The sequence below is a fragment of the Empidonax traillii genome, unplaced genomic scaffold, assembly GCF_003031625.1.
Source record: "Empidonax traillii isolate 1590-97213 ecotype Southwest subspecies unplaced genomic scaffold, ASM303162v1 scaffold329:size853407, whole genome shotgun sequence".
NCBI classification, from domain to species: Eukaryota; Metazoa; Chordata; class Aves; order Passeriformes; family Tyrannidae; genus Empidonax; species Empidonax traillii.
In genome coordinates, this window is record NW_020955522.1 from 761,143 (window position 1) to 786,375 (window position 25,233).

The 25,233-nt window shown below is 38.7% G+C and overlaps 1 protein-coding gene across 2 annotated transcripts in view; it reads right to left on the reverse strand.

Moving 5' to 3' along the window:
- Nucleotides 1–25,233, reverse strand: part of EGFL6 (EGF like domain multiple 6) — a 39,825-nt gene that overhangs the window by 13,272 nt on the left and 1,320 nt on the right. Inside the window, exons 2-8 of one of the 2 annotated variants that reach the window (XM_027891756.1) lie at nt 20,080–20,189; nt 17,909–18,001; nt 14,971–15,090; nt 13,328–13,447; nt 12,043–12,177; nt 10,197–10,319; nt 1,621–1,950 (exon numbers count right to left, since the gene is read on the reverse strand). In XM_027891756.1, coding sequence (XP_027747557.1) covers nt 1,621–1,950; nt 10,197–10,319; nt 12,043–12,177; nt 13,328–13,447; nt 14,971–15,090; nt 17,909–18,001; nt 20,080–20,189 — 1,031 coding nt within the window. Of the gene's footprint in view, nt 1–1,620; nt 1,951–10,196; nt 10,320–12,042; nt 12,178–13,327; nt 13,448–14,970; nt 15,091–17,908; nt 18,002–20,079; nt 20,190–25,233 lie in introns of those variants that run through there. The other variant, XM_027891757.1, reaches the window with a different exon arrangement.

Sequence of the window (25,233 nt, forward strand, 5' to 3'; positions counted from 1 at the left end):
TGCCATTAGCACTCACTGTTAATATTTGCAGGAAGGGAGAAAACTGGTGAACTAAGTCCTGACTTTGCTCTGTTTATCAGCTCCCAAACATAATTTGAGGAAGCAATATTAGTCTATATCCTTAATCTAACTGGAACAGTCCAATTACCACTGAAAACAAAAGAAAAGGCAATTTTAGAATAAGCTTGTATTCTCAAATGTATTTAGGTGAATAATCACATTTTTTCTTGGCTATCTTACATTAACACTGCTATAGACGATTTTTTTCCCAGAGGACTTTAAAATTATCTTTCCTTTAAAAAAAATATGTGTCTTTTCAAATTAAATAGAAATAATTTGAATGTTAACTTAAAGGTATTTTGTGTTCATTTTTATTATTATAATTTAAATTACTGTGGGATAGTATATATTATTTTTCTATACTTTGAAAAACAGAAAGTATCATAAATAACCTATTGACAGTGTGTATTTTTCATGTTACGTATTTTAGGCACTACCTTGAAGAATGCTTGACTGAGCCAGCTGCACTAAAAAATAATTAAAATAGTAGAATTGCTTGGATTGGAAGGGACCTTAGAAATGATCTAGTTAATGCATTTGAAAATACATTTGCAAACAGTAAGAAATTGTGCAACATACAAGATAATAGGTGGAAAGAAACACCTGGAAGCAAGCTGAGGAAACCTTCATTAGTCTTCCTGATAAATGACTAATGTCAGAAATCAAGCAAGACTTCTGCTCAAATACCTTCAAATACTTTAAATTTGTGAGGGTCCATTCAGATAAATTCTTACATTTAATCAAAAGGAATAAAAAAACACTCTGGGATTTGTGTAGTTACTTTTCTGTTGGGAATGTCACGAACAACAGTGGTGCCTATTACATGGTCTGTATTATTGGAAACACAAGGAAACCAAAGTCTATGTTTTACCTTTGAACAATGCACACAACTCAGGATGGTAAGCACGCCTATCAGAAATCAAGGCTAATTATTGTCTTAAAATCAAGCAGCACATGATCTTGTTTTGCTGGAGCTTCAGTGAAGAAAATGAGAAGAAGCTTCCTGCTATCTGTAAGATTCTCTGAAAGCACAGCCTGCAGAGCACCGGTCAGGGTGGTGCAGTCCCCCTCTGCTCACATTGACTGCAGGCAGATTCCCTACAAAGGAGATTTGATACCCTCACTCTAACCAGCAGCTGTGTTATATTGCTTTTTGTACAAGGGCGTGTAGTGATAGAACAAGAGGGAATGGCTTTAAATTGAAAGAGGGTAGGTTTAGAGTAGATAGTAGGAAGAAATTCTTGACTGTGAGGGTGGTGGGACAGTAGAACAGGTTGCCTAGAGAAGTTCTGGATGGCCCATTCCTGGAAGTGTGCAGGGCCAAGGTTGGATGGGGCTTTGAACAACATAGTCCAACAGGTGTCCCTGCCCATGGCAGGGGGATTGTAACTAGATGATCTTTAAGGTTCCTTCCAAACCTAACCATTATGTGATTCTATGATTCATTTTCTACAAGTAAATTCTTCTCAAGTGTCTATGATGTTTTGTCATGGTTTTGTTAGTGTTTATATATATTTTTATATTGAAGTTAGATTTTTTTTTTTAAACAAAGAAACTTACAAAAGACATCTCCTCTAAGGCTTTGCTCATCATCAATTTGATTCTCAAAGTCTTCCTTCGCCTCTTCATCTGACTCTTCTGCCTCCTCTTCTGTAGTAGCTTCAATTTCTTTCTCTTCCTCACTGTAGCTCCCACCAAGCTCAATACCACCTTCATAGTCCAATAACTGCAAGTGGGTCTTAGAAGGCGATGTCACCGCTGCCTCTGGGATCACATTCTTGATCGTGTCATGCTTTTTCACACTATTTTTATGTGCAAGAAGTTTCTTAATTGTGTCTTTAGCTGTTCCAGGGATTCTTGCAATTTCCTTCACTGACTTTTCAGGGATAACTAGAACCAAGAATAAAATAGTGAATATTAATCTAGGCAATCATTCAGCAATGAGACCATTTTTAAATAGGACCATGATGTCCTTTACAGTGTCTGGAGACCCATATAGCTAAATTCTCTACTATGAGATACAAGTTCGGCTCTGCACAGAACTGAACACGTGCACGTGTTCAGCTCTTTATGTGTTGTGTAGACAGCTCTGTCTGAGTTACAGTGTAGAAAACCAAAGCGATCCTCTGTCATGAGTGCCTTGGACTCCTGTGTAACACAGGACGTTACAGCCCCTTACATTAATTATCTTTACACTGAAGCTTGTGTTAAAAAAAAAAAAATCCTGCTTCAAATTATGAACTACTAAAAATTGTCTATGGAGGTGAGATTCCCTGCACAACTATCAGCTTACTAGTAATAAGCCTATTTCTTTTGTGAACTTTTCTTTTTGTGAACATATTTCTTTTGTGAACTTTTCTGGCCTAATTTTCCTTCTGTGATAGGCTGAAAGCCACTGAAATAGAGTGTATTTTGAGAAGACATACATCAAGGTGCTCCATCGTATTTCATCTAGCTCTAAGGGGTATTTTGTTGTAAGGCGTAAACCACAAAATTCAGAGAGGCATCCAAGAATGGCAAATTGTTATCGTCTTGCAATTCCAAGATGGAGTAGAACATAAATGTAAAATTTCCTTAGATTTTTACTATTTTATGATTTCTTTTGGCTATGAAATACTATAGGTTAACCTTTTGATGATCTGGTGTTATCCTTTTAGTTATCCTGATATTATCCTTTTGGATAATACTAACTGTGGGGAACTAACTATGTTTTTGAATAACCATTCTTGTAGTATCTTGCAGCTTTGGATCCTGCTCAAAAACACAAGGGCTGCCAGAGGTGAAAACTAAAGAGTAGGATAAAAGTCAATCAAGATTCTTCAAATCTGCAAAACAAAAGAAAATTCTGAATTTGGAGTTTTACCTATTATGAAGTATAATGAAATCCATAAAGTCTATATTCAGGCACAAACTTCAAAACATTAACTGATAAGAGGACATTTTTACATTTACATGGCAGCTCTGATTTTCTAATCATGCTTTCCTTGTCAATGCATTGAGTTTCAGGACACAAGCCATTTATTTCTTTTAGAATTCAAAATTTTTTTTCTCTACAATCATTAAACTATGTTTGGATGCTTGAATGAGGGACGTTTTTCATCGGAATGCATTTGAAGTTGAATTTCTAGGCATGTGGGGGGGCAGGATTGATTTTGCACCGGTGGTGGGACCTAGTAGCAGAACAAAGGGCTCCTTTGAGACAGTATGGTGGGCAGCTGTTCTCCATGTTCTCTTGAGATAGAAAAATTATCAGTTTACATGAAACAAGATATTTTAGTTACGTATTATGAAAAGCTTGCTTACTATCCTTGCTTTAGGATAGTGAAACACAGGAGCAAGCCTCTTGGGTTATTTGAACTGTATCACTACAAGTTAGAAAATTGTTAGGCTACCATCTGTCATTAATATGCTGGATATGATCTGCCTCAGAGCAAAAGAACAGCCTAACTGATCTTTTTTAGTCCCTTCCAGATGTACTCTTCTCTCATCTGACAAAGACTGATGGCTCTTTGTGCTCATGGCCAAATCATAACGGAGGGTTAAAGCCAGGAGTACTTTGGATAAGTTTTTTCAAGGTATGTGTACAGTACAAAGCAAATTCAAATGGGAAATTATGGCAATACTGCAGGTGTTGCCTTTAATCAGCAACATCAGTTGCTGCTCAGCATCAGTCAAGAACACCACTGTGCCAAAATAAGATCTGAAAGGGTGTGGCAAGTATGCAAGTTTCAGAGAAGACATTAATCTGAGGAGTCCTAGTTTATGAGATGATCACATCCCATCATAAGTTCATCATAAGACAATGGGGCTTTTGAAACAACTGAATTTCCTTACTGCTATGACATGACCAACTCAGTCCTCTAGTGCTGGGCACAGCCTGAATCTGAGTGGGTGAGGAAGAAGAACTGGTAATTAGGAAAGAATTAATGTGTCATAAGCTATTGACAGCCTTCTGTAGTTTGAGTCCTGTACGTGAAGTACCTAGGAAACAATCAGAGTTGAGCAGTTCCAGGGTGCTGTACAAAAGCTCTTCCATAGAGAGAGACTATTTCTACCGGTGGGCCTTATATACTGCTTTCTGTCTTTAATCCTTGATCAGCATTGATGCTGCAGTACCTACAATCTTTTTGCGTTGAAAATAATTGGGGAAGTCAGCTATTTTTATTTCCCTCTGCTTTTGCTGTCTAGTGATTTTATTAATAAAACATGAATATGGTCCTATTTTGCTCCATGCTGTATAATAATGAAAACTTCATAGTAGTGTTTTGGGACAGATGTACAGGACTTGTAACCTGGGGTAGTACTTTTTTTTCTGTGTGTTTCTTTTCATAGAGACATAGCAGAATTAAAAACACCAGCTAATAAAACATAATTGTGGACTAGTAAGAAAAGGGGAAAATTCTCTGAATTTATGTTCACTCCTGGAAAACAGAATACCATTGTTGTGAATTCATCACATTTTATTTATGGGAATTGCAGCTACATGCTATCTAGTATCTCAGGAACAGAATCAGACTCTCTTGATGTGCTCATTGGAGCATTCAGGGTTTTTTGGAAGTTGCAGTTGGAGTAAATGGATGCCAATAAAACCAGAAACTGAAGATTTTTTTTCTTTGGATAAAACTTGCAGCCTTGCTTGTTAAAATACTTGCAAGTAAACTCTTTACTAATATTCCACTAAATGTCCTCTGGAGGATGATGTCATGAAGGATGTAAGATTTTCTGGGCCTAAACTCAGAATGTAGCAATATAATTAACAGGAAAGCTTAATTCCAAACAAATTTCCTCTTGACAATCAGTAACAAGAAACTTCACACTATTAATAAAGGCTATGGGGATTTTCAAAGCAGGGCTGACTGCTCAGCAAACCTGAACATCTGCTTTTAGTTTCTGCTTTGAAGTCTTCCTTGTGAAATTATAAATTCTTACAGCTCAACATAATAACCTCTGTGGTGTCAGAAAACCAATCTCCCTGTATGTGAAAATTTAGGAAGTACAGAAAATCAAATGATGGGAGTGGCAAAAACAGGTAGATGAAAATATCTGAATTCCCATGTGCTTGCAGACTCCAGTTTGCTGCTGCACTACAAAAATCTGCTCATGGAGACAAAAGGGACGAGACAAGAAGCACATTTTAGGACATACTAGTAGTCCCCTTCTTATCTGCAATCAGCTGTAGAGTAGCTGGAAATGTGCTTTTAAGGTTTTTTATGTCTACACATACATTACAGGAGGAATAATTCAGTGTAAGGACACCTCACCTTAAAGTCAGTCTGTTCTTTTGAATTCACTGCTTGTGGACTTGCCTGAATGAGCAACTCACCACCTCTGGCAATTGGGGCTGAGGCAGTGATTCTTCAGGGCCCTTTGCCCCAGGACATGAATGTAGAGGTGTTGGTCACAAATATTTGAGCATGTGACTGCATAGAGAACTTTGGAAAGTGAAAATAAATGTAGTGCGTTTCATCCCAACTCTTCCTTGTGTACCTTCAATCAGGAAGCATGCAGATTAATGCCTTCTGCTCCTGCAGTTTGTGTTTGTTGCCCTAACATGAAAATATCTCAATTTTCAAAGGATTTTTCTTTCTTTGAATTAGAGAGAATTAAAGCAAGAGGTAGAAAAACAAAGGCAAATGGTGGCTGGGGGATAAAGGTAAATCTTTTCTTTCATCAGTTGCTGTACAAGATTATAAAACCATGGAAATATATTGGTACAGGATGCCTAATGACCAAGTTGCGAAAGTTGAGCTGAAAAAAATAGAGAGCAGATGCCAACCCCTTGACTCTGTGCTGCATTGTATAAAGGGAAGTACTCAGGGGATGATACAGGAGAGGGACAGACAGTGATCCATTTTCCTTCCACACGCCCTGTGACCACAGCCAGTACTGGCCAGGGCTCTGAGCGTACAGGGGATGCAGAAGGACACAGCCTCCTCGGTACTCCAGCAGGCTCCCCACTGCTTCCACCTGCACACCTAGCAATATATTTAAAAACCTGGTGAGAGACAAGCCTAGGAAAGTAGCTTACAAATCCTTTTGTAGCTCCCGTTGTGGCTTTGGAGAGGTGATGAGGGATACAGACAACCCTTTACCATATTTAGGCACAGTTATACATAGGAGTAAAGATTAGATCAGCGCAACACAGTTTCAGAAATCTTTCTAAAAGTTCTCAGCCTCTTTTAAACAGTCTTAAGAGAGTCTGAAAGCTTTCATAGGTTAAAACACAGATTGTGGACTATTATTCTCTTTTAAGCACCATGGAACATCATCTACCAATATGTATTCCTGCCCCATTTCATTTCTAAAATTTTTACTGTCTTATTTACTTTCAGCTTCAGTAAAGCCAAAGCTTTTCTACAATTGCCATGTGACATGGAGAACACTTAATGTTTCAGCATACTGGTTGGTACACTGGTACATCCAATTGGTGTTTGTGTTACTGTTTGAAAAAACATTTTCCCCAATAGCAAGACACATGCCCTGCCCTCATCAGTTATACTGGTCAGACTTTTTTGAGAATTGCAGTAAAAATTTTTACTGTCTTATTTATACTTGAGAAAGCAGGGCAAATTCATCACACTGGACTGGCTTAATACTTGAGTACACCGGCCAGCAATGCTTCCAGTAGGAAATATGTGATGGCAAAAGCCTAAGTGTTATTCATTAAAGGATAGCAGCAGTATTTGACTTCATACTGAACTGAACTGTAAGAATATCACCAGTGATATAACCATGATTACTTCTGAAGCTTTGAAACTTTATTATGTCAAACTCAATGTTTCTCAGAACTGGCAAGTTAATAAAAAAGCTAAATCATATATGGGATTTGAGGGTTACCCTATCAGCAAAAAATGAGTGAGTAATACAAGAGGCACAGAGAGAGCTGGCCTGAAATTGTATTGACATTCAGATATCCAGCAAAACATAATGAAGAGCAGTAACCCCTGCCTCCAGCCCAGCAATAAGAAGAGTGTCACTGTTGAGCTCCTTAGAGTGATGCCTGAAGGTTGTAGAGAAAGTTAGTAATCCTTTTTCCTGTTATTTTGTAGTACTAAAAAAAGTGAATCAAAAATAGGTTCATTTTTTCTGCAGGAATCTTAACTGCTTATGGAACCTTGTGAGACTGTATTCTTAAATAAAAGCTGAAATATGAATAGTAGTATGTGGCAGGGGAAATGTGGTTTTTCAATGCACAATGGGAAATCAGGAAACACATGAACCTGAGAGGAGCAACAGATTGCAGCAAGGGAGAGACCAGATGTGGAAATGGCTAGGACCTTTTTAGGGATCATTCAAAAGGTTACATCTCTATGGATTCTCAAATGAAATAGGCTAGAGACAGTTCAGAAACAGCCTCTAGTGTTTCATGCATATTAGGAGTGTTAAATGGCAAAAAGGTGCCTGAAAAATCACAGGTCATATCCATACCAGCAGTAGTATTTGCTGTCTAATGTTTCAACTTTTTTCTAAGTTAGCATATTGACATACAAATTGAATGAAAGAATTTACCCCACCTTGTGTGCAAAGGTGATTATATATTACCTCACTTATTAGGTTATTTGGTGGCATGAGGAGATGTAGCCATAGGCATTTCATTATAAACAATATACTTAGTTACTCTCTTTTCATACTCCAAAAATTAAGCTATATATTAAAATATTTTTCATTTGTTATAAAAAACAAATACTGCTGCCATGGTAGCCAATTTGTTATATATGAGAGGCAATTGCTACAAAGCATTAATGCTTCCCCATGAAAACAGGATTGCAGCCCTGTGGGGATACTTACGTGGAGTACTGAGGACATATTTAAGAAGCCTTTTGTTTAACTGCAGCACAACCCCAGGCCCATCTGATGAGAGCTAGGATGGGACACAGAAGCTGTAGCTGCTGTCAGCAAAAGAAGTGTGAAGCCCCCCAAAAAGCCCCTAATTCCCCAGGATGGTGTCCCCATCCTATTAAATCCAAAGTAAAACTTTCAGCTTCAGTAAAGCCAAAGCTTTTCTACAATTGCCATATGACGTGGAGAACACTTAATGTTTCAGGGTACTGTTTGGTACACGGGTACATCCAATTGGTGTTTATGTTATGTTATGTTATGTTGGAAAAAACATTTTTCCCAATAGCAAGACACGTGTCCTGCCCTCATCAGTTATTCTGGTCAGACTTTTTTGAGGATTGCAGTAAAAATCAACTATTGAAACATTCAAGGCTAAAAGAATATCCTCCTCTTCCCTTTAAATAAAAGGTGTATGTGGGGGAATGCCCACGAGAGAAACCAGTCTCTCTTTAGCACCACTGATTTTCAGGTTTTACCCAGCATTGACTCTAGTATTTTTCTCCTCCTCAGTTGTTGTATATATCTGTCTGGCTAGACACTCACCTTTTGATCTTCTGCCTACGGCTGTGATTTCTCTCATTGCTATGTGTTATTCCTCTATCCTCTCTCATAGTAAATCACTTTTCCATCTAGTGTATTTTACTAAGTTTATGAATGCATGTCTCCTTCCTCTGCTAAGCGACTAATGGACTTCAGTAATTGGAAAGATGACATTAGGAAGTAGTTAGAGAGAGGGCAAATAACATAAGAGAAACATCAGTGAGAAGATAGGAATCACATGACTTCAGGACTGATTTTTTTACAGGGCTAGACAGTAAAAAACTGCCTCTACACAAGCAAAAATATTTCCATTGTTCATATTGAATTGTTTCTGTTTGAGGAAACCAAAAAGAGATTGGAAATTGTCAGCATCTTAATAAAAAGAAAACAAACAAACAAACAAACAAACAAATAATAATAATAATAATAATAAAAAAACAATCAAAAAACCAAAAACAAGTAATTTTGCTCAGAGATATATTTCATCAGTGGTACATTTTGTTTTAACAGAACCACGTCAAAATATGTCATGTCAGCTTGCTGTGGTGTTCATTCAGGTCTCAATCCCCCTTACTGTATCCTTCCATTGCAGTAAACTGCAGTGACATATCACAAGGGATGTGTTCTAGCAAGGAAACTGCCTCATGACATTGAATTTGGGCAAAAGAACCTTCTAAACAGCTCTGCTGTGGCAATCTATGTCCAAATCAAACCTTTTGGTACCAGTCAGGTTTTTATGTGTTTATTTTTGCTCATTAGAAATCAACATTTTTTACTAGAAATAGGAATTTAACAAAATGGTGTGATACTTGGAGCTGTCCTGTGCAGGGCTGGGAGCAGGACTGATGATCCTAGTGGGTCCCTTCCAACTCAGAAAATTCTGTGATTCTGTGAAAATACTAACTTATAAATATGTATTGGAAGTTTCAACTACTATCATAATGGGAGTAGGAACATGGATGACAGAGGGTCTCATAGAACATCTGTGAAATATAATCATAATACATTTCTGATCAAGGATTACTTGAGAAAGGCCCAGGAAGGTCTACATATATTATGTAGAGTTCATCTGCTATAGACAAAAACTGTTTTAAAGTTTGTACAGGACTCGGATGTCCTCCCTAGGAAAACATCTCTAATGGTGTTGCAGGAGAAACCTCTGCCAGGTTTAATAAAGGCATAAATGAAAAGGTTCATTTTAAATAGAAAGAAACGAACAGCCTTTCTTTCTTTCTTCTTGGAGGGTCATATTCAGTTAGAACTGGGCAATGACACCTTTATAAGAAGTCTTTAATATTCAGAAGAAAAAAAAGACAAAATTTCAAGGGAAAAGAGTTTAACACAGAAGTCACAGCTTTCCTCCCTTTTCTCATTTTTTGCTAAGTTAGCCTGGAACTCTTCTGGATGGAACTGCACAGCCCTCTAAAGGGCTAGCCTTGGGAGTTCATAGAAAACTCACAGTATGTTTTTAAAACTGTGTTCTCTGCTTCTTCATGACAAATTCTCTCCTCTGTTCTATTTGGTGACTCCTAGAGATACTATGAGACTTGGAGACTCATAGGCAAAAGTAACTTGAACAATTAATACCCATACTAACTAACCCATGACTCCTACAATTAATTGGGTTTTTTTGAGATGTCTTACTTAGTCGGTAATGCAGCACTGTTCAGCATGACATTTCCAAGAAAATGCCTTAGAATGATCAGTTGTTGGAGAAAAACAATATAGTGGTATTCCTGACACTCAGTGGTACTCACCAGCACAATCAAATCCAGTCCCTCGGTAGCCCTGTTTACATTTGCACTTGAAGGATCCCTCGGTGTTGAGGCACTCTGCATGGAGGTTACAGCTGTGTGTATTTGTCACACATTCATTCACATCTAGGGAGAGATATAAATACTTTAGTGAAATCCCAAGGTTCATGACAGCCTGTTTGTGCCAGCCATCTGTTTCCAGGTATTGTAAGCACTAACATTGGACCAAGACCACCCAGTGACCATCAGGGGCAGAAGAATTCACAGCAGGAGAGAATGCTGAGTGTCAGCTCCACATGCAGAGCTACTGGTATATGCATCCATGCAACACGTGGAACATCTCAGTAAAGACAAAGTGAATGTAGTGATTTTCTGACTGAGAACAGGATTCAAGCCATAGGTTGAACACAGAATGCAAAAGGCACCAAGAGAATGTGTGATATCAGTTAAAAAACAGCTCACCAAAACTTTCTCAGTCTTTCATTCACTGCAGAAGAAATGCAATGGAAAGAAAATCTGAGTATGCCAAGATATTAAGATCTTTAATTTACGTCTAACATGCCAGCATACTTATAATGCTGGATGAAAAAAAATAATCAAGAAAATTCAGTAGAAAATACTACGGTCAACTCACAGAAAAATGTACAAGCACCAAGAGTATTTGATTTTGTTCTTCTTTTTCCTTATTTTTCCCGATCACAAAGATGTTTCTGATTTCTCCCATGAGAGAGTGAAGTTGGTGCACAAATGTTTGCACCACTGGCCTTTTATCCAGATTGCATCATTTTTAGCAGCTGACAGGTCCTCTCATAATGTAAGTCAGCAAACAGACAAGTAGCAGGAAGACTGACTCAAAAATCTGGTATGTCTGAAAGCGAGACTTACGTTTGCAGATAAAATCCTGACTACTAAGACCTATCCAGTTTTTTCCCCATCCACACCTATTTTATGAGAAAATATTTTTTCTACCTTAAGACTCTCAGGGTTTGCAGACAACAAAGAATGAAAATTTAAGTCTCCGAACCTGCCTCATGATCTCCCTCCCACCCCTCAGTCAATATTAATCAAATATAAACAAAACTTATGAGTTCTGGTTTTTATGCACTTGTAGTAGTTCTAACCCTTCCAGGCCCTTATATAGTCAACAGCTTGAACAATGCCCCTGTGGCACCTGCTGCAGAAACTTATACTTTGCTGTTCTTCCATCATTCAACTAATGGATTGAAACAGGAGTAAAGGTGATTTGACATTTGTTTTGGCACCTGAGCATGTCAAGATAACTTTTGGCCTGTATTTATTTTGTTAGGGAGAAATTTGGCATGCAACAGAGACCTGAAAAGTAATTGAAACCTACTATTTTCACACACTTTTTTCCATGATCTGTACTGTCCATTCAAACAACTTGTTTTAAAATCATGGAGGCACTTGATTCACATTCTTCAATAATGTCACATAAAAAAAAAGAAAAAAAAGATTGTAGGGTTGCTTATTCATCACAGTTTGAAAGCCAAGACAACAAAACAGGGCTCTTTAACTAAACCTGTACAAGAAGTGTCATTTATTTTAGTCAACTGTTGCTAGCTTACTGCAGACTCTTGCACATCTTGACTTGGTACAATGAGGTGATTTAAATTGCGAGTGCCAGTGGCTACATTTTTCATAAGGCTACAGAGAAAACCCGGAGAAAAATTCAAAGTGTCATCAAGAATATCCTTAGGGTGACATCTTTTATCCATTTCTGAGGCAGTATCCTCAGGCTAGGCCAACATGCTCCAGGCAATGACGGGGAACATGAACAGTGTGGGAATAAAAAAGAACGAAGAAGGAAAATTCATGGGCTAACTCTTACCTACACAGTCATAATGGCCACTGATGTATTTCAGTTCATAACCAAGCTGGCACTTGCAGTAGTAGCTTCCAAAGGTGTTGACGCATCTGCGGTTGTAAGAGCAGAGAGCTTTGCCAGTGGAGCATTCATCAATGTCTAGAGCAGAAGGGATGCTGGTCAGATCCATGAGAAGGTAAAATGGGAAAGCAAGAACTAATTGGGATTTGCATGGGAATGGTTTGTTCTTGGCTATCACATGTTGTTTAATACATAACTCCTGTAATTTCATGCTTGGTGGTGGCTTTTGTCTTTTGCGTGTGTTCTGAATGAAGCAGCAAAATGTGAACTAAGTTCATGGAAGATTTTGAGACCTGAAATGATAAAATCTAGGGTAATTGGCAGTGTGGATTCTCCTCACTGGGGACAGTGATTTGCCCTAAGGTCTTGGAGCAGGCTCAGGAGGAAGTACACAAATTCCTTTATTTCCCAGAGAATGGAAATGTCAGAGAACAGTTTAAGAGAAAGTTCCAAGAACAGGATATTGAGAGCAGCAGCAGCAGCTCTTCTACTGAGCCTTTGCACCTCTCCTTGCTGGGCTAAGGCAAGACGTAACACCTTCCAGACTGTGAGTGATCTGTCCAGGAAGGCAGATGAGGGGGATAGTGAAGAAGGAAGCCTGTTATGGGAGGAGCCTAAGAACATGATATTCAGAAACCATTGTAATTTAATGCACTAATTTAAATTTGCTTCGTTGCTACACCAAATTTAAAATACTGACAGCTATGGTATTTGTCATTCCCTATCACATTTTAGCACATAGTAGTGACTTTGAGTGTAATTCATCATGTCACACTGCTGCCCTTTATGGCTTAGAACTGCTGTGATGCGCTGCTGGACACCATGGTCAGTCTTTTTATAATTTCTACCATTTGTTTCCATGCTTAGGTGATCAAAGGGAAGTGGACAACAATAGAAAAATATTTAAACAAACCTGTGCAGCTTTCTGAAGACAAAACATTGTATTTAATGGCCTCATAGCAATAAGGAGAAATTGAATCTGTTGATGACTCTAAATCATGTCAAAACATTCAATTAATTTTTGCAGATGAGACTTATCAGAATTACATGGCCAATAGTACAAGAAAAGTTATTAAAAAAAAAAAGGCATGAAAACTTTACATCACACTGTGATTAACAAGAAGAATTATTCAATCCAGCAAAGAGGATTAACTACTTCCTAACCTTCCCCCAGAATCTTTTGGTTTCAGGGATCCTGCAGAAAAGAGAGTGAGATCTCTAACCATACCAATGCATGTCCTTCCATTTGGTCCCAGCTGAAGGCCACCTGATGGACAGAGACACTGCACCTCCCCTTTGACTTCTTCACATCCATATTGACAATTCACCATGGCACATGTCCTAGAACCTGAAAACAGCATTTAAAATTACTAAAAGAGCAAAATTCTAGGCTAGGATCACACACTTAAGTTACATCTGAGTAAACACAGAAATTCTCCAGAACAACAAAATTCCATTCTGTATAAATAAAGCTGTCTATACATTAACTTATTAAAAATTCTGGAGTCCATGTGATAGATCTTACACTCGGATCTACTTTGTTCTTTCCTTATCCATCCTTATTCCTCTCTTTTTTGCTGATAGCAGTTCTGTGACTTTTTAATATCACCCTTTAGACTCAGAAAGAGAAATGAAAGGAAGAAATACCCATTTTTCAGGGATCTCAAGGCCCTGCAGCTGCTGTCTGCCAGTAATACACACCATGGTTAGTAATGCAATGGCATGAACCTGAGCTGTGATGTATAGATGGGAAATCCTCCAGAAGCTCTGGCCCCTGGGCACCTTTTGTGGCAATTTCAGTCTCCCTGCCATAAGTGAGAGAGAGTAGGAGCTCTGGTTTTCAGACCTGCTCTGCAGCTGCAGACCCTGTGCTCCTGCAAGTATTTGCCAAGGCTGGGTACTTTTACAATTATTCTGACTTGCCAGATGGGCACCCTGTCTGATGAATGGTCTTCTCCAAGATTTGGAGATCAAAGACTTTCTGAATTTATTGTTTTCTGTCATACTCATGTGAAAGACTGTGCTGTACCCCATACAGCCAGGTCCTTTGGTTTAGAACAGAGTTAAACAGATTGTTCCACTGCTCAGAAGAACTGTCTTCCATGTCCAACTGATGGATCTGCTCGAGTCCAGTGAACTCTATAAAGGCCTGTCACCATGTTACCTGGGTTTTGTGAAATTCAAAGCCAAAATACCTGTATGGAACTGCTCAGGTGAAGGAAAAAAAGGTAGTTTCTACAAACAAAACTTTGTGATTGAAAAACAAGATGCTTCCTCAGGCCTGAAAATCAGGTTGGCTAAAAAAGTAGAATGCTTTCCAGTTCATGGTGTCTTAAAGACAAAGAAGATAGGTAGAAATATCTATTTTCCCCAAAAGTTTAGATAAGTCTCAGCTCAATGAACAAATGTTTGCAAGAAGCTGACAGCAGCTATGGGAAGCATACCAACACAGATAAAATAAATCAGTCATGAGACACAGAAAGGTAAAGCAAGAATAATGGCATGTAAAAAGTAGCCTGTATTGGTGCTTTGCTTGGATAGATTCATTTATCCTTCTTCAGCAGGTGAACTGGCAGGACTATGCACCAAGATTGTACTAGCTGTCCTTCATCTGAAGTAGAACTATCAATGATTTTTAATTCTAGCAGGATTAAAACTCATCTGAACATCCAAATACAAGTATGATCTAGTTTACTTTATCCAGAAACTACCAAATAGAAAAGTCTCTTTCAGCTGCAGCAGTACCAGAGAGCTGGGGTAAAACCCCTATCCTGAATAAGCTAAATCTGTTCATCACAAGAAGAAAATCTGCTGGGATTAAATGTGATTAGATGATTTTGGTGTGCCTGTTCCATGAGCTTTATTACTTACTTGCACATGTGCCATCTGGCAGAAGCATGTACCCGTTGAGACAATAGCACTTGTAGCTGCCATGTGTATTCATACATCTGTGCTCACAGGGACGTGGCTTCAGTCCACATTCATTCAGATCTGCAGAAGTCATTGAAATTAAGTGAGTGCTGGGTTTTCTATACATATATTCATACATATAGGTGGATAATATTGCCTAATGCATTTGGTTCCCCGGAGTAAAATCGTTTGGATGGAAAATGAGCCAGCCCCTTGCAAAATGAGAGTTTAGCAGACCATCTGGCTGAAAGACTGCTAGTAAAACCAACATACACAGACTTCTACACTTGAAAAACTTATGTAAACTCTGGCCACATCTGGCAGCTTGTTAGGAAGAAGTGAAGTGGTGGAGAGACAATTTAATTACTCTCTTTTTATGAGTTATTTGTCTAGATTTCTCTGATTCTAGCTGGAGATTTTAGCCCTCCAGCTGACCTCTGTAGTAGAAAGGCAAAAATGAAACTGAGAACCACAAATGAGTTTAGGGGAAACAGACTTTTACTTTTGTTTTTCTGAGCTACACAGTGGTACCAAGGTTATCAGTAGCAGAAATTAAATACAATATACAATAAGAATTATGTGACCCTAAAAATAAAAGGCTGAATCTCAAAAATCTGAGAATAAAAGCATCCTAAATCTTTCTCAAAATCCTGGATGTAAAGGCTTTGCAGAAACTAACTCAATTTCAAATTTCCAATAGCTATTCTTCACAGGGAGAAAATGAGAATTCTAAAAAGTTTAATTTCTGTGGTATAGGGTGAGCAGTGTTCACAATGATATTTGGCCTATGACAAGGGGACAAAAATCTCTGTTTGTGACTTCTGTGAACTGACATCTCTACCTCTTCTAATGATGAGTAAACAGACGGAATGCATTAACAGAATGCACCAGCATATGAACCCCATTCAAGTGTTTACCAGAACATATGACCAAAATTATATATTCAGTAAAGATGCAGCTCTCCAGGCAAGGACTGAGTTTGTGTAGCTCCATTTCTAATCGGAGAAGCATCTGTTCTCGTGCCTATGTACCCTGCAGGCCACAGGGTCAGCCATTCAAAGCAAAAACTTTGTGGAGGTGCAGAACTGTTTGTTACAGCTCAGTCCAGGGAAGAAAGAGATTTTCTATTTCTAAAAGGCATTCTATTATTTAAATGTAGGGTGTGTTTGAAAAAGGGCAACCTATCTGCTAGCAAATCACACTGGATTTTTGTGCTACTGTGGCTCCACTAAATAACCAAGACTTTTTTAACAAAGCAACTAGGGAGCAAACTGGAGAACAAAAGTTATTCCACTTAGGCCATACATTTTCGAAAGTGCTTATCTGCACCTATCTCACACAATGCACTGATAGCATACACAGCTCTGAAAAAGAACCTATGGAGATAAGGCTAATTTGGCTCAGACTTGGTGGCAGACTAATACAGTCCCCTTATCTCTGTTATTTTAGTTAGCTCATGTTAAGCTTGCTCTGCAGGGCGTTCTGTGTAAGGACAGACCAAAGCAACATCTCCAGTGAATTAAAAGTAGGTATGAGCATTCCTGGCTGCTGGAATATGACCACCTATATGGCTATACCGTTGAAACATCTCTTGGACATTTCTAGACTGTGCCAGCCATCACTTTACTGCAAAAATCCCGGCTGTGCTTCAGAAGGTAGAAGAGCCCATGGACTAAGAGGTGATTTGCACATGTGGGTTTGTGTGGTGCTGCCACCCTGCCTCAGACTCTGAACCTACTGCAAGTGGCACCAAATGGATCTGATTGCCTACAAAGGGCATTTTAAATGCAGATGGAGTCACTGCACAGAGAACACCTAAAAACTGGGGGCTTCTCTATTGCTTTTTGGTAACATTTAAGCTGCCAAAAATTTTTGAAGGTAAACTTCTGGATTTAAAGGTGGAAGTTGTAAGTAATACCTACATATCTGTTACATAAAACTACAGCTGCTGTTTCCCTTTCCTCTCTAGAGGTACTGAGGAATTAAGTTCTTTCCCTGTGAAAAACATCAAAAGTGCAAAAGATGGAGTTTTCTAAACTACTTAACAATGTAGCTTTATGGTATATTGTTTGAAAGATACTGTGTAATAAACGGGTTGTTTTGACTATTAAAAAAATGTCTTTTTAGCACATCAATGCAAAATTTTCAAGCAAGGGCTGCAGGAGCTTGGTAGGGTAGCAAGGACAGACTGGTCCATTTGTGCTGTCTTTATGTCATGCTTCCATCATAGCACCTGCAGTTCACTCATCTGTGCTGCAGTAGGATGGACCTGCTCCTTTTGTCTGATCCAACACAGGGGTCTCATGTATTGGAACAGGAAAAAAAAAATTGAGTTCTTACCAATGTGTTAGCTGAAATATTTCTATGTTGAATTGCAAGTTTATGGAGGGAAAGTGGTGCATTTAAAGTTTCTGGAAATGCAATTCTAAAGACTCACAGTTCTGGTTCTCAGAAATACCTTTCAGCATTTGCAAACAGCCCAGGCAGATTGATAAATTACATGCCTAGCATATAATTGCATGTCTTTCTGATTAGAAAGTTAGTTAAAAAAGAAACATGGATTGCTAGTTGAGAAAATAACATGGGTTCTGGAATTGACTGCCATCTCTTCTGATAATTTCCTATATAATCTCTCCATGCCTTAATCCTTTGACTATAAACATGACAGTTTGCCCTTGTCATCAGCCTGTAGGACATACACAATATAGGTTCAAACTTCAGTCTGCTGAAGGAGACTTAAGGCTTTTACACCTCCAGCATCCCAGGCAAGCTCTAAGTTCTTAAGTTCTACGTAAACATGAAAATATCCTGGTTTACTACTTTGAAAGATGACGCAACCATAGTATAAGATAAGAAGACAGAAAATCAACAATCTACTTTCTGGAGCATGTGCACTAACCTTGATTACAGGTTTTCCCTGTAAATCCAGGAAAACATTTGCATTTGTTTGGTCCCATGCACTCGCCATACTTGCAACCGTGTCCACAGGTAGCTGGTGGAGTCAGGCAGAGAAAGGAGAGAGAAAAAGTTAGAAATATTCTATTTGAAAACTTTTGCCCTGCTTAGTTGCCTAAAAAGTTTTTACATAAGTTCAGCATCCTTCATACCTCTCCCTCCGTTTTTTAGCAGGTTTTTAAAGACCTGGAAAAGTAGGGATTACTTTTAGGTCTCTCCCTCATATTTTTTCATCCATGCTTACAACTCACATTTAGTAATTTTGTACTCTTGCATTTTTCCTGTTTTTAAGAAACCTGTGTGAGAAGCAGCTGGCCAGCAGCTTGACTTGCTAGGCTTGTCATCTGGAGTAGGAAAGTGGCAACAGACTCTTGAAGCCAAAGGAGACACATTATCCTACAGCAGTTTTACGGTCTTGGACATTCTCAGTTACAGCTGAGGAACATGTATATTCCATGGTGGAACATCCAGAGCACATCTGTCATGAGGCAACTGTCCTTACCACACATCCCAATAAGTATAATTGCATCTGGTTTGCAATAATTTAAGAGGACTATGCTTTACCTGGATGGATTAAAAAAGTAAAATCTTCTAACTCTCAGTCCTCTAGATCATCAATCAGAAATTAAACTGACTTTTATAAGGCTTAGAGGGCTCTTAAAGTTAATATGATTGTCAATGTGGGAGTTATTCAGGAAGAGCATTTAAATAATTTGAATGTATTTAAATATTTAAATAATTAAATGCATATAAATCAGGACTAGCTCTGTAAAAACAGTGAAGGAGTAAGCACCAGAATGCACATCTCGATACCTTGTGTAATTAAGCTGATCTGCAAACTATAGGAAAGTCACAGTGTTAATTACTATATAGCAAAATGAATAATTAAAATTCATACTTCTGAATTCAAGTATCTTCCCTACCTTTACAGAAGCATTCAGATGTATTGATCCACTGACTCTACAGACTGAGGCATTTTTCAGCACTGTTTCTATCCCTGAAGGCAATGTGGCACACTGCAAGACCAGCTTGTTCCCTGAGGAGATCCAAGACTGGAAAAGACCAGCTTGCAGTGCTAACACTTAAGCAGAGAACACTTCATCTGGATTTACAATACAGAATTGCAGTATAGGTGGCTTAAAGTAATTTGTCAGAGAAGAGTCCTCAAAGTTTATGAAAACCTATTGCTTTAAAACAAGACAATCTACTCCACTGGCTGATCAGAGCTGTATTTGCTGCTTGTCCCTCAATTTATTCATTTGCATAAAAACTAGGGTTTATTAAGGGTTATTAAGCCATGCAGAGATATGAAAATAATCCCTTTTTCCTTTTTTCAAATGCCACTATATATATAAAGCAGAGACATTTTATGATTTTCAGCAATGAATAACCCTAAGCCTCTATACAAATTCACCACATACAAAATGCCAAACCCTCTGGGACAACAGGTGCAACATCTGAAAAAGATTTCTAAAACATGTATTTTATGATTTTGTTGTATTTTGCCCAAGTACAGTTGAAGAGAAAGATTCCACATTGCCTTCTCCTTGGGATCTGTAGACTTTTTACAAATTAGAAATGTCTTAAGAGCCATTGTCTCTTCATTGAGCCAGTGATCCACAGACCAGAATGCTGGCGGGCTACCCCAGCCCAAGTCAGGCGCACCTATTGCTTGAGTTTTATTTATATTTTCAGAAAGTTAAAACTTCCTGGTTCTCAGAGGCTCTGTACTCTGAAGATAAAGGATACCAACTGATAGAAAACTATTTTAGGGGTCCTTATGTAGCATTGGAAACCACTGTGGTTTTGGTGCATACTCAACAGCTGTGACAGTATAGGCACTGATCAGGGCTGTGCAGGAGATTAGAACAGATGGTCCCTTCTGAATCTCAGAATCTCTGAATGTGCAGTTGAGGGTTTGTTATTATTTACCCAAAGCTCTGCGTTTTTTAGGAGACGGTCTTTCAAATATGTTTTATTTACTCTCCCACAGAGTTAAGAAATTTCACTCTTCAGAAGGTTTCTTTCTGTAACTTCTGACAGACATATATGAAATCCCTTTATAAGTATCAAGTACGCAGCCACAGAGAGGAAAAAGCATAAAGTTAATGTTACCTTCACAGTGGCCCTTGTTCTTTTTCCAGCCATAACAGCAATCCAACCTGGAACCATAGCGACACACCCCAGGCTGGCTCACAGCCACCAGCTGCCCACGAGCTCTCAAGCTGTGTAAGGAAGGACAAACACCAGCTTCATCAGCCAAATGCACTTTAGTTCATTCTCTGCATACTCCATTGCCCATTTCCCTTATGTTTCATCCCCTGTCAGGCATTTTCAATACATGCAAAGTCCCATTTGACTGGAGAAACAGGGGAGATGGGAATGATTCACCTGCAATAAATTAACTGTGCAACATAAACCCTTTCTAATAAGAAACACGGCAAAGGCAAAAAATACAGCCAGGTCTCCTGCTAGAATGAGTCATTTTTAATATCATTGAAGTCAATGGGGCTGCCTCAGTTTGCGCCACATGAACAACCTGGATCGAATATACGATGCCACACCTGACAGCGCTTTTGCATTGGATGATGAAATACTGATTCTACAGAAATGCATGTCCTGAACATCAGGCAGCCCCATAAAGCATAGTGACTTCCAGGCTCATAGTCACTGCATTCATGCAAATTGATTGCATAAGTGCAGACAGTCTTGAGCATTCTGGTTACACGGGACTGCCTGACCAGAATGTTAATTTCACCTGCCGATAAACCCAGGGGGTTCAAAGTCACTGCAGATTAACAACTGCAAGAGATGGAAAACCTGCCATGTTAGTTGCCAAAATTATAAATCTGATGCAATTCCACAACTGTTTAAATCTTCTAGATCTACTCTGTGCTGCAGCTAGTACTGTGGCTTTAGTTGTCTTCTCCCTCTGTTTGCTGTTAAGTTCTTCAATACCACATGCCTGTCTCCTTCATAAAATTCTTTTCTTTATCCAAAATCCTCTGTCCCCACTGCTTTTTCCAATCCATAATTTAAAATGTGCATTCTTCAAAAAGTCCAAAGTGTTGGTTTTGACACAGAATACACCTTATTGGTGGCAGCTTCATAGTAAGCGATTTGAGGTACTGAGGGGGCAATAGACAACAAAAAATACCTCATGGTGGGAAAAAGAAAGATGGCAAAAAGTAATCAGGCATGGAATTTTGTATTTTTTAGTCTGAGGTAAAGACATTGCTTTATCACATTACAGCAGCACTTTGCACTTCTCCTGTGCTTACCTATAAGGGTTGCACTTATATCAGAACAGTTACTGTAAACATCACTGAGGCAAACTAATAAAACAACTATATGCATACACTTCAAAGATACAATATATTACACCAGTGTTTTCTTTAGCAGCTGAACCATTGGAAAGAGAAGGGAGTTCAGAGGAAATGCATAAGCTCATGTACTTGAGATACTCTGAATGAAGAGATGGTCTTCATGTCACTGGGCAAGTAAAAAAGCCTCAGTGTTGGACTAAACTGTTCTGAAGTCACCCAACCTTTGCCATCAACCCTCTGCATCTGTAGACAATAAAATAACTTTTTTCCATTTTGTTCATCCAAATGCTGCTGGCTTAAATCACTTGCAAGTATACAAGTTAAAGAGCATATGTTCTGTTTGTAGGCTAGAAAGTGCCCTTGAGTTTACCTGGATAGTAAATGTACATTCCACTTCCATCCCAGAAAATCCCCTTAAATGCATCTGGATAGTGCTATGACTCCCATGAAAGGTTAAAATGCCTAAAGCTTGGAGGAAGAAGGATCTCATTCCTTTCCAAAAGGTGCACAGTTTCACAGAAAAAAATTCATTCAGTAATGTTTTATTTATTAATTCACTTCAAAATCAAATGACAATGTCTTTACGAAATATGCAATATATCTTAAGATTTTAGTACAAACTTCTCTTAAAACTGGAAATGTTTCCTAAAACCGCAGATGAAATTAACATAACTGTACTCTATAGATACTGCCCTGGACAAGGTCTTTCTTGTGTCCTGATTTCCACACTAAACACCAAGTTAAAACTTACCTCTGGCAGCGGGAAAGATCAACTAGGCTATTGAGAGCCCACCTGGATCCCAAAATCTGGGAGGAAAATCAGTTTTGCCAGCTTAGTCCCTCTGACCCATGAAAAATCAACATCCACGAGCTCTGCCGTTGCTGTCAGGAGTTCAGCATTTTGTGCAAAAGAAATAAATTTAGAAAGAGGAGATCCTTTCATGTAGGCAGATCCTTTCTGAGAGAAAGGATCTAGAACCTTTCTGGATATTGCGGGAGAAGTAATACAGACTGGAAGCACAGGGCACCTCTGACCCCTCCCTGTATGATATTCTTGTGGGATTTCAGAGGCCTGAATGTGATGGCTGGGCTTGTCACTTTCTGCTCAGTGTGCAAAAAATTCCTGGCCTTGAAGAATCTGCAGCCCAAATGCACAACTCCAGAAGAAGGGCAAGAGAAGGTAGACTGTGCAGGTCAGTGGCAAGAATGGTCTCTGAATTTCGAGTGAAGAACTCTGCCCTCTGAGAGTTCGCAGCTTACAGCACTGGTTGTAAAGGTAACAAGTGGCATAGTTAGCTGTCCATAGTGCCCAGGCATGAGAGATTTTATATGGCTCTGTTACTGCTAACTTCAGAAGGGTGATATTTAGCAAAGAACAGTGAAGATGAATAGCAAGTACTGCAGCCCAAGGCCTCCTTAGTTGAGGTGGCAGAAAGAAAGAGCTGCCTGCATTAGTTATCACAAGATTGCTGTGAGCCACTAGCACCATTATAAATTAAGTGGGACCCTCAGGTGTTCCAATTAAAATTCTAGGAGAGGTTTACTGCTGCTGTACCAGGCTGTATTGCTGTGGTTTAGCAATGGTACTCCCCAATTCAGTGCCCTCACTGAGACTCTCCAAACCTGTTTTCTCCTCCTGCTTCCCACTGCAGTGGGATGGAATTGAGAATTGGAGGCACAAAAGGTAAAGATCTCAGGCTGAGATAAGAACCATTTACTGGAAACAGCAATGAGACAAGAAAAAAATGTAACAACAATAATACTAATGACAGAGGGTATAAGAAAAAAAGTTATGCACATGAAAAACACCTCCAGTATGGGATGGCTCCTTATGCAATGTTTTCTTGATTGGAAGGAACCCCTCCTCTCTGCTAGACAGTCCCTTTCCTACATCCCCAGCAATCGTGAGGTGGTATAGAACAACATCTGTGTCCTGGCCATGCCTGCTCCTGGTTACTATCAAATATTAACCCTGTCGTGGCCGGAATCAGGATGATTGTGAACAGTTCTTAACATCCATGGTAAAGAAATTTGAATTATATATGGTATATTTGATAATAAAAGCTATGAAGAATGACCTGTTTACAGAGGATGATAAGAACTTTTATTCAGTTGAACAAACCAAAAGCTGAGAGGGGAATCTAATTGCTTCCTACTGCATGTCAGGCATCTCCTAATGAGACAGAGAAGAGCTCATTAAGATAAAGACCAGTTATAACCATTTACTATTATGCTACCATCCTTTAATACTCTGAGGGGAAAACACGAACATGAATGTCACAAGAAGAGTGAGAGTCCTGAAGAGCTTTGAAGAATTAGGAGAAAAACTGCTCCCTAAATTTAAGATACACAGTCTCTTTCACAGACTAAGACCTAACCTTGCTTGTAAGGACACAAACATAGGCATGAATGAAGTTGTTCCTCTTTGAAGTAATATGAAGATTACAAATCCTATCCCCTCAAAAAATCAGACCAATTTAGAGCAAAATATCTAGATACTGGCCAGGATCAAGTAAGTATGTAACTTAATTCCTATGGTGGTGTGAGGAGTAGACCTTTCAGCAGACCAAAGCTGATTTATAGGGTAGGACTGATATCACTGACACCCCCAATAGCTTAAGTACACAATCAATTGCAAATAAAAATATTAAAAGTACAATAAAGGGTGAAAGGGGGGAGTAAAGCACACCTAAATATTGGGACTTGCTTGTCCAACAGAATCTTCCTTCTACTCCTACCCCTCTTTATTGTTGTTTCATTCCATATAATAAGGAAATAGTTTTACATTGCATCATTTTCTCAAAATTAGTATATGGCCAAATCCAAGCTACTAAAAAGGTCTGGATACCAATGAGCAGTCAAAATTTCAAATCTAATTGCTGGGCTGTTAAATGCGCTGGACCACAAACTTCATTAGCAGCCGTTTGACCTATAACAGCTAAAATAAAAAGAAGCAAAGACCTCAACAGTGAACAAACGATACTTGTCATGTTCTCCTGACCAGTGATCATTTACAGTGTAAGGCCTGCCTGAATTGAGTGATGTGACAGTAGCAGCTGCAGAGGATAAGCAAGCAAATCTACAAAAGCCTCATTTAATCAGGTAGGTAGATAACAAAGTTAGTTTAATATAGTCCTGTTAATATTGTCTTTTACTAAAGTTTTATCTGGGAAGGAGCATTTATGAGTTTGGATTTTGTTGTTGATGTTGTTTTTTGTTTCTACCAGCTGCTGAATAGATTAATGCACTGTTTCCATAAGACCTCTACAGAACACTTTTGGTCAGTTCTCATGCACACAATAGCTGCCTGCTGCTGGCAGGGTGGGGGAGAAAGGTCTCCTATACATTATTAGCAGCTTCCAGCTAACTTAAAGGCAGGATGTGGTCCCTTTCTTTAATGTTACTCTAAAAATATTTCTGGACACTTTTGCTTGCAAAAACTAGCACCAAACCTAAAATTTTGATCAACTGTTATATTCAGAAGGACAAAAAGATGGCATTTCACAAATTAGCAATTTGAAATAAATGCCTTAAAACTCTTAGTGTGTGCAATACAGAGGTAATACTTGAACACTGTGCAAAATGAGGTGTTTTCTCTGTGTTGCTTGTTTGGTTGGGTTTTTGGAGTTTTGTTGGTTTGTCTGTTTTCACAAAAATTTATTTGAAGGGTGACTTTTGTCTAGGAAAAAAATTCACCTATACTCCTATTAAATAAAATGAAAACTGTGTCACCTAATAACTTCTAATAACTGTGTCTTAGATAACCCTTCAGCCAGTTTCAGGCACTCAACATGACAACAGTTCTGCTTCACTGTGAGTCCCTCCCAAAAGAATAAATGCAGTTTAGCTTTGGCTTGCAGAATTTTCTTCATTAAGGATTCATGTGCCCACTAAACTCAGTAAAAGAAGTGCTTAGAGCAGAGAAATTAAAACTCCAGGTATG